This window comes from Trachypithecus francoisi, unplaced genomic scaffold, assembly GCF_009764315.1.
Source record: "Trachypithecus francoisi isolate TF-2019V2 unplaced genomic scaffold, Tfra_2.0 Lachesis_group5, whole genome shotgun sequence".
Lineage (NCBI taxonomy): Eukaryota > Metazoa > Chordata > Mammalia > Primates > Cercopithecidae > Trachypithecus > Trachypithecus francoisi.
Window position 1 is genome coordinate 145,203,919 of NW_022681470.1, and position 14,106 is coordinate 145,218,024.

The 14,106-nt window shown below is 54.8% G+C and overlaps 1 protein-coding gene across 4 annotated transcripts; it reads left to right on the forward strand.

Moving 5' to 3' along the window:
- The first annotated feature begins 72 nt into the window (after positions 1 to 72).
- Positions 73 to 13,407, forward strand: PLIN5 (perilipin 5). Of its 4 annotated transcripts, none has more exons than XM_033197307.1 (9): positions 77 to 143; positions 390 to 459; positions 1,179 to 1,340; positions 3,798 to 3,993; positions 5,816 to 5,898; positions 6,397 to 6,577; positions 10,357 to 10,556; positions 11,116 to 11,229; positions 12,424 to 13,407. In XM_033197307.1, exons 3-9 carry the CDS (start codon positions 1,200 to 1,202, stop codon positions 12,973 to 12,975), a joined length of 1,467 nt encoding a protein of 488 aa, XP_033053198.1. In that variant the 5' UTR covers positions 77 to 143; positions 390 to 459; positions 1,179 to 1,199; the 3' UTR covers positions 12,976 to 13,407. The 4 variants fall into 4 exon arrangements, with proteins under 4 accessions (XP_033053197.1, XP_033053199.1, XP_033053198.1 ...); XM_033197310.1 differs by having other exon boundaries at positions 1,179 to 1,262; XM_033197306.1 differs by lacking the exon at positions 390 to 459 and having other exon boundaries at positions 73 to 143.
- Positions 13,408 to 14,106: the final 699 nt, after the last annotated feature.

Here is a 14,106-nt window from a genome sequence, read left to right on the forward strand (position 1 = left end):
CGCATGGCCTCTCCCCATTGGTCAGTTCCGGAGGCCCCCACTCCGCAAGCAGATATAAGACCGGCGGGCCGACGAGCAGGGGGTGGAGACTTCAGCGTGGGGGTCAGCGGAGATACCTGGGGTCTGAAGCCGCTCGCGCACAGGTGAGTGCCCTGAGGGCGGCGTCCAGGAGCGTCCCCCGGGCTCAGGAGAGGAGCTCCAGATAGGGTGGTTGGGCGAAGGTCCGGCGGCCTGGGACGGGTACGAAGGGCCAGAGCAGGTGGCTGGGACCCTTGGCCCAGTTGGCCCCAGCTCAGGACCCAGTTGGGCGAGGACCAGGCCTCAGAGGACGCGGGGTGGCAACCGGAGGGATCGCAGGCGGCAAGTCGAGCTCCCCCTTCTAACTCTAGCTGGCTGCGTGACCTTGGGACCAGTATGGACCTGCTGCGTGCCTCAGTTGCCCTGTCTGTCAAATGAGCTGTGAGTGGACTAGGACTCAGCAGCTACCATCTTCAGCCGTCCGGGGTGCTTGGGCAGTTCTGGGCCCAGGCAGGGGCTGCAGGGGTAGCAGGGACCTCCATCTAACAAAACAGGAAAGAGCCCAGAGAGGTGAAGGCGCTTGCCAAATATCACACAGCAGGCCAGGTGCAATGTCTCATGCCTGTAATCCCAGCACTTTGGGAGGCTAAGGCGGACGGATCACTTGAGCCCAGGAGTTTGAGACGTACCTGGGCGACACAGCGAAACCCCGTTTCTACTAAAAATACAAAAATTAGCTGAGCATGGTGGCACGTGGGTAATCCCAGCTAACTGGGAGGCTGAGGCAGGAGAATCACTTGAACCTGGGAGGCAGAGACTGCAGTGAGCTGAGATGGCGCCACTGCCCTCCAGCCTGGGCAAGAGAGATTCTGTCTTTAAAAAATAATAAATAAATAAATAAAAATAACACCGCAATTAATGGTAGCATTTGAACCCAGGTCTCTCTCACCTCAGACACCATGCTTCAAGTCACTCCAGCAACCCCACCTTGCCAGAGGCTTGTTATTGGACACCTTCTGTGTACAGAGCTCTGGACATGCATTGTCTGAGCCCCACAGAATGCCCCATTATTCAGATGAAGAAACTGAGGCCCCAAGAGGTTTATTTGACAGGATCTGATGCCTGGGCAGGTGCCCCCCTTACTCAATCCTGCCCTGCAGGGTGACCCTGTTTGCAGCACGATGTCCGAAGACGAGGCGGCTCAGATCCCCAGACCCCGCGGCTCAGATTCCCAGACCCAGCAGGTGAGGGCTGCCCCTCCCATGGAGCGGGGACACAAGGAACTGTGTGGCACAGTCCCTTCTAGGAGCGTTTCAGGCCAGGTATCCCGCCCCACTCCTCTCCTTGCTGGGAAAACCTGACTCATAAAATATTTTGGTCCATGGAGGAGATGGTCTGTTTCCTATTGGGGGTATGAGGCCCTGGGAGGGGAGTGTCTCTCAAAGACACCCAGCTGGCTTTTGTGGCTCCTACCCAACCCTTTCCCTCTCCTCTGATCCCTGGGTCTCCACCTGTATCCTTTTGTCTCCACGTCCACCATCATGGCGCCCTCAATAACAACAACAATAGAGCAGCAATCACTGTATTGGTTGCAAGAGTTTCATGTATATTGGCTCCTTGAATACCCCATCACAACCCTAGTAATGCATTTCATAGACGGGGAAACCAAGGCACCGAATGGTTCAGTTCCTTGCCCAAGTTCACACAGCTTGGAGGCATTTGAACCGGAAGTGAACAGAGGCCATTGTGCTCCAGGGGCGGTGCTCTGAATCCCCAAACTGTAACATCTCCTCCCTCGAGCAGACAGATCACAGTCGACCCTTTAACAACACGGGTTTGAACCGCACAGGTCAGGCTGGGCACGGTGGCTCACACCTGTAATCCCAGCACTTTGAGAGGCCAAATGGGTAGATCACCTGAGGTCAGGAGTTTGAGACCAGCCTGGCCAACATGGTGAAACCCTGTCTCTACTAAAAGTACAAGAATTAGCCGGGCATGGTGGCGGGTGCCTGTATTCCCAGCTACTCAGGAGCCTGAGGCAGGAGAATCGCTTGAACCCTGGAGGCGGGGGTTGCAGTGAGCCGAGATCACACCACTGCACTCCAGCAGACCTTTTCCAACCAAATGCAGATCAAAAAATACAGTATTTGGCCAGGTGCAGTGGTTCATGCCTATAATCCCAGCATATTAGGAGACTGAAGTGGGAGGATCACTTGAGCCAGGAGTTCAAGACCAGCATGGGCAACACAGCAAGACCCCATCTCTATAAAATAAAATAAAATTAGCTGGGCACAGGGGTGTGCACCTGTAATCCCAGGTACTTGGAGACTGAGGTGGGAGGACTGCTTGAGCCTGGGAGGCTGAGGCTGCAGGGAGCTGTGCTTGAATCATTGCCCTCCAGCCTGGGCAACAGAGCAGGACCTTGTCTCTATTGAAAACAAAAAAATTGTGACTAGGCGCCGTGGTTCACGCCTGTAATCCCAGCACTTTGGGAGGCTGAGTTGGGTGGATCACCTGAGGTCAGGAGTTCGAGACCAGCCTGGCCAACATAGTGAAACCCTGTTTCTACTTAAAAAAAAAAAAAATTGGCTGGGCGTGGTGGCTCACACCTGTAATCCCAGCACGTTGGGAGGCCGAGGTGGGCGGATCACCTGAGGTTGGGAGTTTGAGACCAGCCTGACCAATGTGGAGAAACCCCATCTCTACTAAAAATACAAAAAACTAGCCGGGCGAGGTGGCAGCGCCTGTAGTCCCAGCTACTCGGGAGGCTGAGGCAGGAGAATGGCGTGAACCCGGGAGGCGGAGCTTGCAGTGAGCTGAGATCTGGCCACTGCACTCCAGCCTGGGTAACAGAGCGAGACTCTGTCTCAAAAAAAAAAAAAAAAAAAAGCCGGATATGGTGGTGCATCCCTGTAATCCCAGCTCTTCGGGAGGCTGAGGCAGGAGAATCACTTGAACTCAGGAGGCAGAGGTTGCAGTGAGTTGAGATCGCACCATTGCACTCCAGCCTGGGCAATAAGAGCAAAACTCTGTCTTAAATAACAATAATAATAATTGCCAGGTGTGGTGGCGGGCGCCTGTAATCCCAGCTACTTGGGAGGTTGAGGCAGGAGAATCATTTGAATCCAGGAGGAGGAGGTTGCAGTGAGCTGAGATGGTGCCACTGTACTCCAGCCTGGGCGACAAGAGTGAAACCCCATCTCAACAAAAGAAAACAAAATTGTAATGCTCCGTGTACACCATGGGAAGAGGAGCCTGTGAGTTAAGGAACCATGACATTCTCTCTTTTTTTTTTTTTTTTGAGATGAAGTCTCGCTCTGCCGCCTGGGCTGGAGTGCAGTGGCCGGATCTCAGCTCACTTCAGCTCACTGCAAGCTCCGCCTCCCGGGTTCACGCCATTCTCCTGCCTCAGCCTCCCGAGTAGCTGGGACTGCAGGCGCCCGCCACCACGCTCAGCTAGTTTTTTTTTTTTGTATTTTTTAGTAGAGACGGGGTTTCACCGTGTTAGCCAGGATAGTCTCGATCTCCTGACCTCGTGATCCACCCGTCTCGGCCTCCCAAAGTGCTGGGATTACAGGCGTGAGCCACCGCGCCCGGCCAAGAAACCATGACATTCTCACATCCACATGTATCTTCACTGCCTCTACATGGCGGGGTGTCCATTACTCTATCCTTCCACTCTCACATCCCTCGTCCTGGCCTAGAGAGGGGAAGTAGGTTGAGGTATGGCTGGGGCCCCACTTCCCCCAGGGTCCCCCTGATGCCAACCTTTCCCACAGAACGTGGTGCAGCGTGTGGCGGCTCTGCCCCTGGTCAGGGCCACGTGCACCGCGGTCTGCGATGCTTACAGCGCAGCCAAGGACAGGCATCCGCTGCTGGGCTCTGCCTGCCGCCTGGCTGAGAACTGCGTGTGTGGCCTGACCACCTGTGCCCTGGACCACGCCCAGCCGCTGCTCGAGCACCTGCAGCCCCAGCGTGAGTGCCCCAGCTCGTTTTCCCAGAACTGTGGCTTGCTCCCTTGTCCCATCCTCCTTGGTCTATCTGCATGACATTCCTGGGAGTCATCTTCAGCCTAGCCACCTGTCCCACTGCCATGCCACCTCTCCTCAATCTCTGCACTTAAGTCCCTCTTTAATCTGATCACCAGCTGGGCATGGCGGCTGATGCCTATGATCCCAGCACTTTGGGAGGCCGAGGCAGGAAGTGTCACTTGAGGCCGGGAGTTCAAGACCAACCAAGGCAACATAGTGAGATCCTGTATCTCAAAAAAAAAAAAAAATTTTTTAAAAATCTGGCTGGGTGTGGTGGCTCATGCCTGTAATCCCAGCACTTTGTGAGGCTGAGGCAGGCGGATCACGAGGTCAGGAATTCAAGACCAGCCTGGCCAACGTAGTGAAACCCCATCTCTACTAAAAAGACAAAACTTAGCCAGGTGTGGCGGCAAGCACCTGTAATCCCAGGTACTCAGGAGGCTGAGGCAGGAGAATTGTTTGAACCTGGGAGGCAGAGGTTGCAGTGAGCCAAGACTGCACCATTGCACTCCAGCCTGGGCAACAGAGTGAGACTCCATCTCAAAAAAAAAATACATATATATATACACATATATATATATGTATATATATGTATGGGTATGTGTGTATATATATATATACATATATCTGATCTGATCCCCTGCCAGGCATGGTGGCTCATGCCTGTAATCCCAGTACTTTAGGAGTCTGAGGCAGGTGGATCACTTGAGGTCAGGAGTTCGAGACCAGCCTGGCCAACATGGTGAAACCCCATCTCTACTAAAAATACAACAATTAGCCAGACATGGTGGTGGGTGCCTGTAATCCCAGCTCCAACAGAGGCTGAGGCAGGAGAATCGCCTGAACCTGGGAGACGAGTCCCGGGTTCCAGGTCCCAAGGGCCAGTGGCAAGCCAAAATTGTGTCACTACACTCCAGCCTGGGTGACAGAGCTAGACTCTGTCTCAAAAATAAATAAATCTGATCTCCGGCCCTCTCCCTTTACCTGTTTACTGGTGGGGCCCCTCCTCTCTGTCTGTATTCCATTTGTCTCCCTGTTCCCCCTCGTTTGTTGGCCTGATGTGCCTTGGGTCCATTTGTCTCTCCAGGCCCCCTCCCCTCTGTGCCTGCCTATGCCTGTCCTGAGCCCTGCAGCCTCCGCTCTGCAGTTCTCACATCTCTGTGGACCCCTGAGCCAATGACGGGGTGGGGGAGGGGGAGACTATAGGACCCTTGGCCTATAGTCTGACCCATGAAGAGGGTCACCCGAGGGTCCCAGCCTAGCACCTCCTCACCTCCCTCTCAGCCAGCTTCTGTGACCTTGAGTCTGTCCGCTGGGCCATCTGAGCTGGGCACAGCTGCAAAGTCACCTTGGTGCTGGGAGAACAGGGCGGGGTGGCACGGCCCAGGCAGGAGAACAGAGGAGGCAGTGCCCGATCCAGTGGCATACCCACACCCTTAGGGCCCCCAGTCTCACCTAGGGAGGCAGCCAGGTCCCCCTGTGGTCTAAGCCTTCTCTGCATCTCCCTCTGCTAGAGTCTGTCTCCAGGAGCCACAGGGATCTGCCCGTGTCTTCGTGGCTTCTTGCTGTAAGGTCTCAGGAAGCCTGTCCCTCTCCTGGTGTGGGTCTCGTCTCCATCACTGTTTTGTCTCTCCCTGTCTCTCCTGGTCTCCTTCCTTCTCTGTCTCTGCTGCTCTCTCTAGCATTCCCTCCCTCTACAAGTCTCACTGTGTCCCTATCTCCCTCTGCATCTCCCCGAGTCTCCTTGCTTCTCTCCCTCCCTTCAGTGGCCTCCATGAACAGTCTCGCCTGCAGGGGCCTGGACAAGCTGGAGGAGAAGCTTCCCTTTCTGCAGCAACCTTCGGAGACGGTACCCCAGATAACTAGACGTGGGGACCTCTAGTGGGGGCAGGCCAGAGTAGAGGGGGGAGGGAGGAAGGGATGGTGCCAGCCAGGCTTTTAGTTAACTGGAGAAAAAACAGCCAGGTTAAGATAACTGCAATATATATACACACACACACATATATACACACACACACACATACATGTGTGTGTATATATGTATATATAGTATACATGTACATACATTTATACATGTATATATGTATATATGTATGTGTATATATGCATATATAGGTATATGTGTGTATATATGTGTGTGTATATATATATGTATTGCTAGTAAGGGCGGGTAACTGCCTCAACACCCTCTGAGGGAAGGGTTTTATCACCCCTTTTATAGGGGAAACTGAGGCACGGAGCCAGGAAGAAGTCCAGGGATCTTTGAGTCCCAGCCCCAGGGAACTAGGGTGGCAGAAATGGAGCTGGAGTCCCGCGGTGCCTGGAGTGGGGGGGCCCTTCCTTCCAGGTGGTGACCTCGGCCAAGGACGCGGTGGCCAGCAGTGTCACGGGTGTGGTGGACCTGGCCCGGCGTGGCCGGCGCTGGAGCGTGGAGCTGAAGCGCTCCATGAGCCATGCCATGGACGTTGTGCTGGAAAAATCAGAGGAGCTGGTGGATCACTTCCTACCCATGACGGAGGAAGAGCTCGGTGAGGACGACACCCTCATCCCTAACCGCTGAGTCCTCCTGCCCAGTCCCCATCCCCCTGTGGTACAGATCAGAGAGGTCTGAGACTCACCCAAGGTCATACAGCAGATCAGCAGGAAACACAGTACTTTTTTTTTTTTTTTTTTTTTTTTTTTTTTTTTTTTTGAGACGGAGTCTCGCTCTGTCGCCCAGGCTGGAGTACCGTGGCCGGATCTCAGCTCACTGCAAGCTCCGCCTCCCGGGTTTACGCCATTCTCTCGCCTCAGCCTCCCGAGTAGCTGGGACTACAGGCGCCCGCCATCTCGCCCGGCTAATTTTTTGTATATTTTAGTAGAGACGGGGTTTCACCGTGTTAGCCAGGATGGTCTCGATCTCCTGACCTCGTGATCCGCCCGTCTCGGCCTCCCAAAGTGCTGGGATTACAGGCTTGAGCCACCGCGCCCGGCCGAAACACAGTACTTGAAACCAGGCCGGTTCTCCCTCCCAGTCACTTTCATGATCTCCCAACCTGGGTCCCGCCAGGAGTCAGAATACCCAGACCCTAAGGGCGTATAGGGCTTTTAGACTCGAGGTCCCAAACTGGTGGACCCCCAAATGCCCGTTCAATGTGTTTTAAATATTTTCATTCTTGGCCGGGCGCGGTGGCTCAAGCCTGTAATCCCAGCACTTTGGGAGGCCGAGACGGGCGGATCACGAGGTCAGGAGATCAAGACCATCCTGGCTAACACAGTGAAACCCCATCTCTACTAAAAATACAAAAAAACTAGCCGGGCATGGTGGCGGGCGCCTGTAGTCCCAGCTACTCGGGAGGCTGAGGCAGGAGAATGGCGTGAACCCAGGAGGCGGAGCTTGCAGTGAGCTGAGATCCGGCCACTGCACTCCAGCCTGGGCGACAGAGCGAGACTCCATCTCAAAAAATATATATATTTATATATATATATTTTTTTCATTCTTTGCATGCATTTAACAACCAGATTTTGCATTACATGTCCCAATTCTTGGCTTGTTTTGAAAAACTAGATGGCCAGGCGCAGTGGCTCAAGCCTGTAATCCCAGCACTTTGGGAGGCCGAGACGGGCGGATCACGAGGTCAGGAGATCGAGACGATCCTGGCTAACCGGTGAAACCCCGTCTCTACTAAAAAATACAAAAAACTAGCCGGGCGAGGTGGCGGGCGCCTGTAGTCCCAGCTACTCAGGAGGCTGAGGCAGGAGAATGGCGTGAACCCAGGAGGCGGAGCTTGCAGTGAGTGGAGATCCGGCCACTGTACCCCAGCCTGGGCGACAGAGCGAGACTCCATCTCAAAAAAAAAAAAAAAAAGAAAAACTAGACACACTGCCAGGCACGGTGGCTCACGCCTGTCATCCCAGCACTTTGTGAGGCCAAGGCGGGCGGATCACAAGGTCAGGAGATCGAGACCAGCCTGGCCAACATAATGATAACCCCAGCTCTACTAAAAATACAAATGATTAGCTGGGCGTGTTGGTGGGTGCCTGTAATTCCAGTTACTCGGGAGGCTGAGGCAGGAGAATCACTTGAACTCGGGAAGTGGAGGTTGCAGTGAGCCGACATTGCGCCACTGCACTCCAGCCTGGGTGACAGTGCAAGACTCCATCACAAAAAAAAGAAAAAAGAGAAACTAGACACAGCCAGAATAGGGTCTGCCCCTTCAGATGGTTTGCTGAACCCCACTAGTCCCCAGTGGTTTATATTGTATCTACTTGGATGGTTCTGGTACCTGCCTGGCCCCGGAGACCATGCGAATGTCCAACCCCAGCCTTTCAGCACTGGAAGAATGTATGGGCTTTACCCCACCTTAGCAGAAAAGCAGCGAGCGGCCGGCCGCAGTGGCTCACACCTGTAATCCCAGGACTTTGGGAGGTCAAGGTGGGCCGATCACGAGGTCAGGAAATTGAGACCATCCTGGCTAACACAGCGAAACCCCATCTCTACTAAAAACACAAAAAATTAGCCGGGCATGGTGGCGGGCGCCTGTAGTACCACCTACTCAGGAGGGTGAGGCAGGAGAATGGCATGAACCTGGGAGGCGGAGCTTGCAGTGAGTCGAGATGGCACCATTGTACTCCAGCCTGGGTGACAGAGCGAGACTCCATCTCCAAAAAAAAAAAAAAAAAGGGCAGTGAGGCATTGATTAGGTACTACTTGTGTGCCAGGCGCTCCTGAATATTTTTTTTTTTTGAGACAGAATTTCACTCTGTCACCCAGGCTGGAGTGCAGTATTGCGATTTCAGCTCCCTACAACCTCTGCCTCCTGGGTTCGAGTGATTCTCCGGCCTCAGCCTCCTGAGTAACTGGGATTACAGGCATCCACCACTACACTCGGCTAATTTTTGTGTATTTAGTAGAGATGGGGTTTCGCATGTTGGCCAAACTCCTGACCTCAGGTGATCCGCTTGCCTTGACCTCCCAAAGTGCTAGGATTACAGGCGTGAGTCCACCACACCAAACCACCTATTTTTTTTTTTTTTTTTTTGAAATGGAGTCTCACTCTGTCGCCCAGGCTGGAGTGCAGTGGTGTGATCTCGGCTCACTGCAGCCTCTGCCTCCAGGGTTCAAGCGATTCTCCTGCCTCATCTTCCTGGACAGCTGGGAATAGAGGTGCATACCACCACATCTGTATGATTAAAAATTTTTTTGTAGAGATGGCGTCTTGCTATGTTGGCCAGGCTGGTCTCCAACTCCTGGGCTCAAGAGATCCCCCTGCCTTGGCCTCCCAAAGCGCTGAGGTTACAGGTGTGAGCCACTGTGCCTGGACTACAATATGTTCTTTTTTATTTTCACCATGTCTTGTGTGGATTTTCTTTTTTTATTTTTTCATTCTTTTTTTAATTTTAATCTTTTTTGAGATGGGGTCTTGCTCTGTTGCCTAGGCTAGAGGGCAGTGGCATGATCATAGCTCACTGTAGCCTTGAATTCCTGGGCTCAAGTGATCCTCCTGCCTCAGCTTCTCAAGCAGCTGGGACTATAGGCACACGCCACTGTGCCCAACCCTGGCTAATTTCCGTATTTCTTTTTTAGAGATGGGGTCTAGCTATATTGCCTAAGCTGGTCTCAAAGTAATCCTCCCTGGGCTCAAGCAGTCCTCCCATCTCGGCCTCCCAAAGTACTGGGATTACAGGTGCATGCCGCTGCACCCAACCTATATGTTTTAAAGGCTGCATAAAACAATGGTTAAGCAGGCCGGGCACGGTGGCTCACACCTGTAAACGCAGCACTTTGGGAGGCCGAGGCAGGCGGATCAGTTGAGCTCAGGAGTTCTAGACCAGCCTGGCCAACATGGTGAAACCCCACCTCTACTAAAAATACAAAACTTAAGTGGGTGTGGTGGCGCACACCTGTGGTCCCAGTTCCTCAGGAGGCTGAGGCAGGAGAATCGCTTGATCCTGGGAGGCGGAGGTTGCAGTGAGCTGGGATAGTGCCACTGTACTCCAGTCTAGGGGACAGAGCAAGACTCCATCTCAAAAAAAAAAAAAAAAAATGGTTAGGCAGTTTGGGGCCAACGTGCCTGGGTTCCAATCCGGGTCTGCTTCTGCATCTTGCAGGATCTCACCTCTCCCTTGCCTCAGTTTTCCTCCTGTGTAAAACAGGACCCACCATAGTGCCTACATCTTAGAGTTTGGGGAAGACCAAATGGGTTGATGTCAGTCGAGGGGAACTGTGAATGTGGGAACCTGTGGCTTCTGTACCCAGAGGTGGGAGAGCAGATGTGGAGGGGGTGGCCGTGCTGACCCTGCCCTGTCCCCGAATCCCGTCCTCCAGCGGCACTGGCGGCTGAGGCCGAGGGCCCGGAAGTGGGTTCGGTGGAGGATCAGAGGAGACAGCAGGGCTACTTTGTGCGCCTGGGCTCCCTGTCAGCGCGGATTCGCCACCTGGCCTACGAGCACTCTCTGGGGAAACTGAGGCAGAGCAAACACCGTGCCCAGGACACCCTGGCCCAGCTGCAGGAGACGCTGGATCTGGTGAGAGCCCGCTGCCCGCCCCTGCTCCGGGACGCAGGCCAATCAGTATGGATTGAGCGCCAGCTGAATACTGGATCCCGTGCTAGCCTGAAGTGGGAGGTGGAGCTGGGTGCAGCTGTCTCCAGCTGTGTATGTTCAGCGCTGGGGGAATCCGGACCTGGAGGAGCCCAGGGGTGTCATGACTCTGCCTGGGGAGTCGGGGAGGGGTTTTGTGGAAGGAGGGGAAGGAGGAGCTGGAATTTAGAGTGAGTTAGGGTAGGTCAGAAGAGAGCCTGTCTCTTCTGGTGCCCTCCTCATCAGAATCCTCCCATCCTCAGCTCTTCCCTCCCCACAGCAGCCACCAGAGGGCACGTGTGAGCCCGAGTCAGGTCCGTCTCTTCTCTACCCACAGCCCTCTATGGCTCCCACTTGCCTTGGGGTCCAAGCCCAAGTCTTCCCCACGGCCCTGCACAACCTGCCTCTGTCTCCTAAATGCTTACTGAGGCCAAATCAGTGGTCCTGTACCCACCCCCACCCCCAGATCTCTCAGCTCTGAAGACCACTATCTCTATCCTTGCAGATAGACCACATGCAGTGTGGGGTGACCCCCACCACCCCGGCCCGCCCCGGGAAGGTGCACGAGCTATGGGGGGAATGGGGCCAGTGCAATCCGATGACCCGCCGCCGGAGCCAGGTGAGACTTTCAGGGTACCAGGTGAGACCGCAGGAGTGCCAGGTGAGGTGGTGTCTGCCGCCAGGCCGCGGAGGAAGACGGGGAGTGACGGATTGTGGATCAGCCCAGTGCTGTCGGGGACCCAGCTCAAGCTATCTCAAACCAAGTGCTGAGTCAGCTAGTTGAGGTGTCCATGGGGGAAACTGAGGCAGGTTTAAGTCCCACTGTGTTTATTTTATGTATTTATTTTGAGATGGAGTTTTATTATTTATTTTTGAGATGCAGGGAGGTGGGGGGAGAGGGGGTGTTGGCCCAGGCAAGCAGTTGTCCCTGGCTTCCCGCTCCTTCTCTTTCCCAACCTCCACATTCTCTCCCTGAACCTAGAGCCTAGAAACCATGTCTCCACCTTCCACTTTATTTATTTATTTATTTATTTTTTGAGACGGAGTCTCGCTCTGTTGCCCAGGCTGGAGTGCAGTGGCTGAATCTCAGCTCACTGCAAGCTCCGCCTCCCAGTTTTATGCCATTCTCCTGCCTCAGTCTCCCAAGAAGCTGGGACTACAGGTGCCCGCCACCTCGCCCGGCTAGTTTTTTGTATTTTTTAGTAGAGATGGGGTTTCACCGTGTTAGCCAGGATGGTGTCGATCTCCTGACCTTGTGATCCACCCGTCTCGGCCTCCCGAAATGCTGGGATTACAGGCTTGAGCTACCGCGCCCGGCCCACTTTATTTTTATTTATTATTTATTTGAGATGGAGTCTCATTCTGTCGCCCAGGCTGGAATGCAGTGGCGCGATCTCAGCTCACTGCAACCTCCGCCTCCTGGGTTCAAGTGATTCTCCTGTCTTAGCCTCCTGAGTAGTTGGGACTACAGGAGCACACCACTACGCTTGGCTAATTTTTGTATTTTTGGTAGACACGGGGTTTCACCATGTTGACCAGGCTAGTCTTGAACTCCTGACCTCAGGTGATCTGCCCGACTCGGCCACCCAAAGTGCTGGGATTACAGGTGTGAGCCACCGCACCCGGCCCCATTGTGTCTTTATGAAGGAGACCGAGGCAGGGCTGGGTCACGTTCTGTGTCTATGGGGGACAGGATCTATGAGGTCTATGAGACAGGTTAACAGCCCCACTGTGGGTCTATCAGAGAAACCGAGGCAGGACAGCAGTCCTCCTGGGCGTCCGTAGGGGAAACTGAGGTCCCTGCCCCCTGCAGGCAGAGCTGGAGACGCTGGTGCTGTCCCGCAGCCTGACGCAGGAGCTACAGGACACGGTAGAGGCACTGGAGTCCAGTGTGCGGGGCCTGCCCCCCAGCGCCCAGGAGAAGGTGGCTGAGGTGCGGCGCAGCGTGGATGCCCTGCAGACCGCCTTCGCTGATGCCCGCTGCTTCGGGGACGTGCCAGCGGCCGTGCTGGCCGAGGGCCGGGGTAGCGTGGCCCGTGCATACGCCTGCGTGGATGAGCTGCTGGAGCTGGTGGTGCAGGCCGTGCCGCTGCCCTGGCTGGTGGGACCTTTTGCACCCATCCTTGTGGAGCGATCCGAGCCCCTGCCAGACCTGGCGGACCAGGTGGATGAGGTCATCGGGGGCCCTGACCCCCGCTGGGCGCACCTGGACTGGCCGGCCCAGCAGAGAGCCTGGGAGGCCCAGCACAGGGATGGGAATGGGGATGGGGACGGGATGGGTGTCGCCGGGGACATCTGCGAGCAGGAACCCGAAAACCCCAGCTGCTCGGTCAAGCACACCCTGATGCCCGAGCTGGACTTCTGACCACATGGGCCAGTGGAGGCTGGGAGGAAAGGCCGCCTGCACGCCCAGATCCCTGCTGCCCCCTGCTGGCCACACGTAAGCACGAGGTCTTGGCCTTGACCCTTCTGTGGAATCAGACCCAACTCAGGATCCCTGACCACCTTTTTGGTATTAGACTCTCCCAGTTTTTCCTTGCACACATGGACAAAGAGGCCCAGGGGCAGCAGGACCTCGAACCCAATTCAGGCCAACTTGAGCCACGAGCTGGGTTCACCTATGTCCTGCTCCCCGGCTCCATGAAGCTAATCCAAACCTCTCCAAGAGGCTGGGCACAGTGGCTCATGCCTCTAATCTCAGCACTTTGGGAGGCCGAGGCGGGTGGATCATCTGAGGTCAGGAGTTCGAGACCGTCCTGACCAACATGATGAAACCCCGTCTCTACTAAAAAAGAAAAAAAAAAAGGCCGGGCGCGGTGGCTCAAGCCTGTAATCCCAGCACTTTGGGAGGCCGAGACGGGTGGATCACGGGGTCAGGAGATCGAGACCATCCTGGCTAATACGGTGAAACCCTGTCTCTACTTTAAAATACAAAAAACTAGCCGGGCGACGAGGTGGGCGCCTGTAGTCCCAGCTACTCGGGAGGCTGAGGCAGGAGAATGGCATAAACCCGGGAGGCGGAGCTTGCAGTGAGCTGAGATCCGGCCACTGCACTCCAGCCTGGGTGGCAGAGCAAGACTCCGTCTCAAAAAAAAAAAAAAAAAATAGCCAGGCGTGGTGGTGTGCACCTGTAGTCCCAGCTACTTGTGAGGCAGAGGCAGGAGAATTGCTTGAACCCGAGAGGCAGGAGGTTGCAGTGAGCAGATTGTGCCACTGCACACCAGCCTGGGTGACAGAGCGAGACTCTATCTAAAAAATAATAACAGCCTCCCCAAGAAACAAACACACATTTTGCCCAATGCCTTCTGTTGGGGGCTTTGAAAAGTGAGCCCTGACTGGGTGTGGTGGCTGACGCCTGTAATCACAGCACTTTGGGAGGCCAAGGTGGGAGGACTGCTTGAGTCCAGGAGTTGGAGGCTGCAGTAAGCCATGATCTTGCCCCTGCACTCTTGCCTGGGTGACAGAGCAAGACCTTATCTTAAACATTTTTAAAAAA

Bases quoted from the DNA above. Each gene is read 5' to 3' on its own strand.
- PLIN5 (XM_033197306.1), top strand. From the start codon at position 1,200: ATGTCCGAAGACGAGGCGGCTCAGATCCCCAGACCCCGCGGCTCAGAT. The intron at 6,578-10,356 runs GTGAGGACGACA...CCCGTCCTCCAG, and splicing joins CATGACGGAGGAAGAGCTCG to CGGCACTGGCGGCTGAGGCC. The intron at 10,557-11,115 runs GTGAGAGCCCGC...CTATCCTTGCAG, and splicing joins TGCAGGAGACGCTGGATCTG to ATAGACCACATGCAGTGTGG.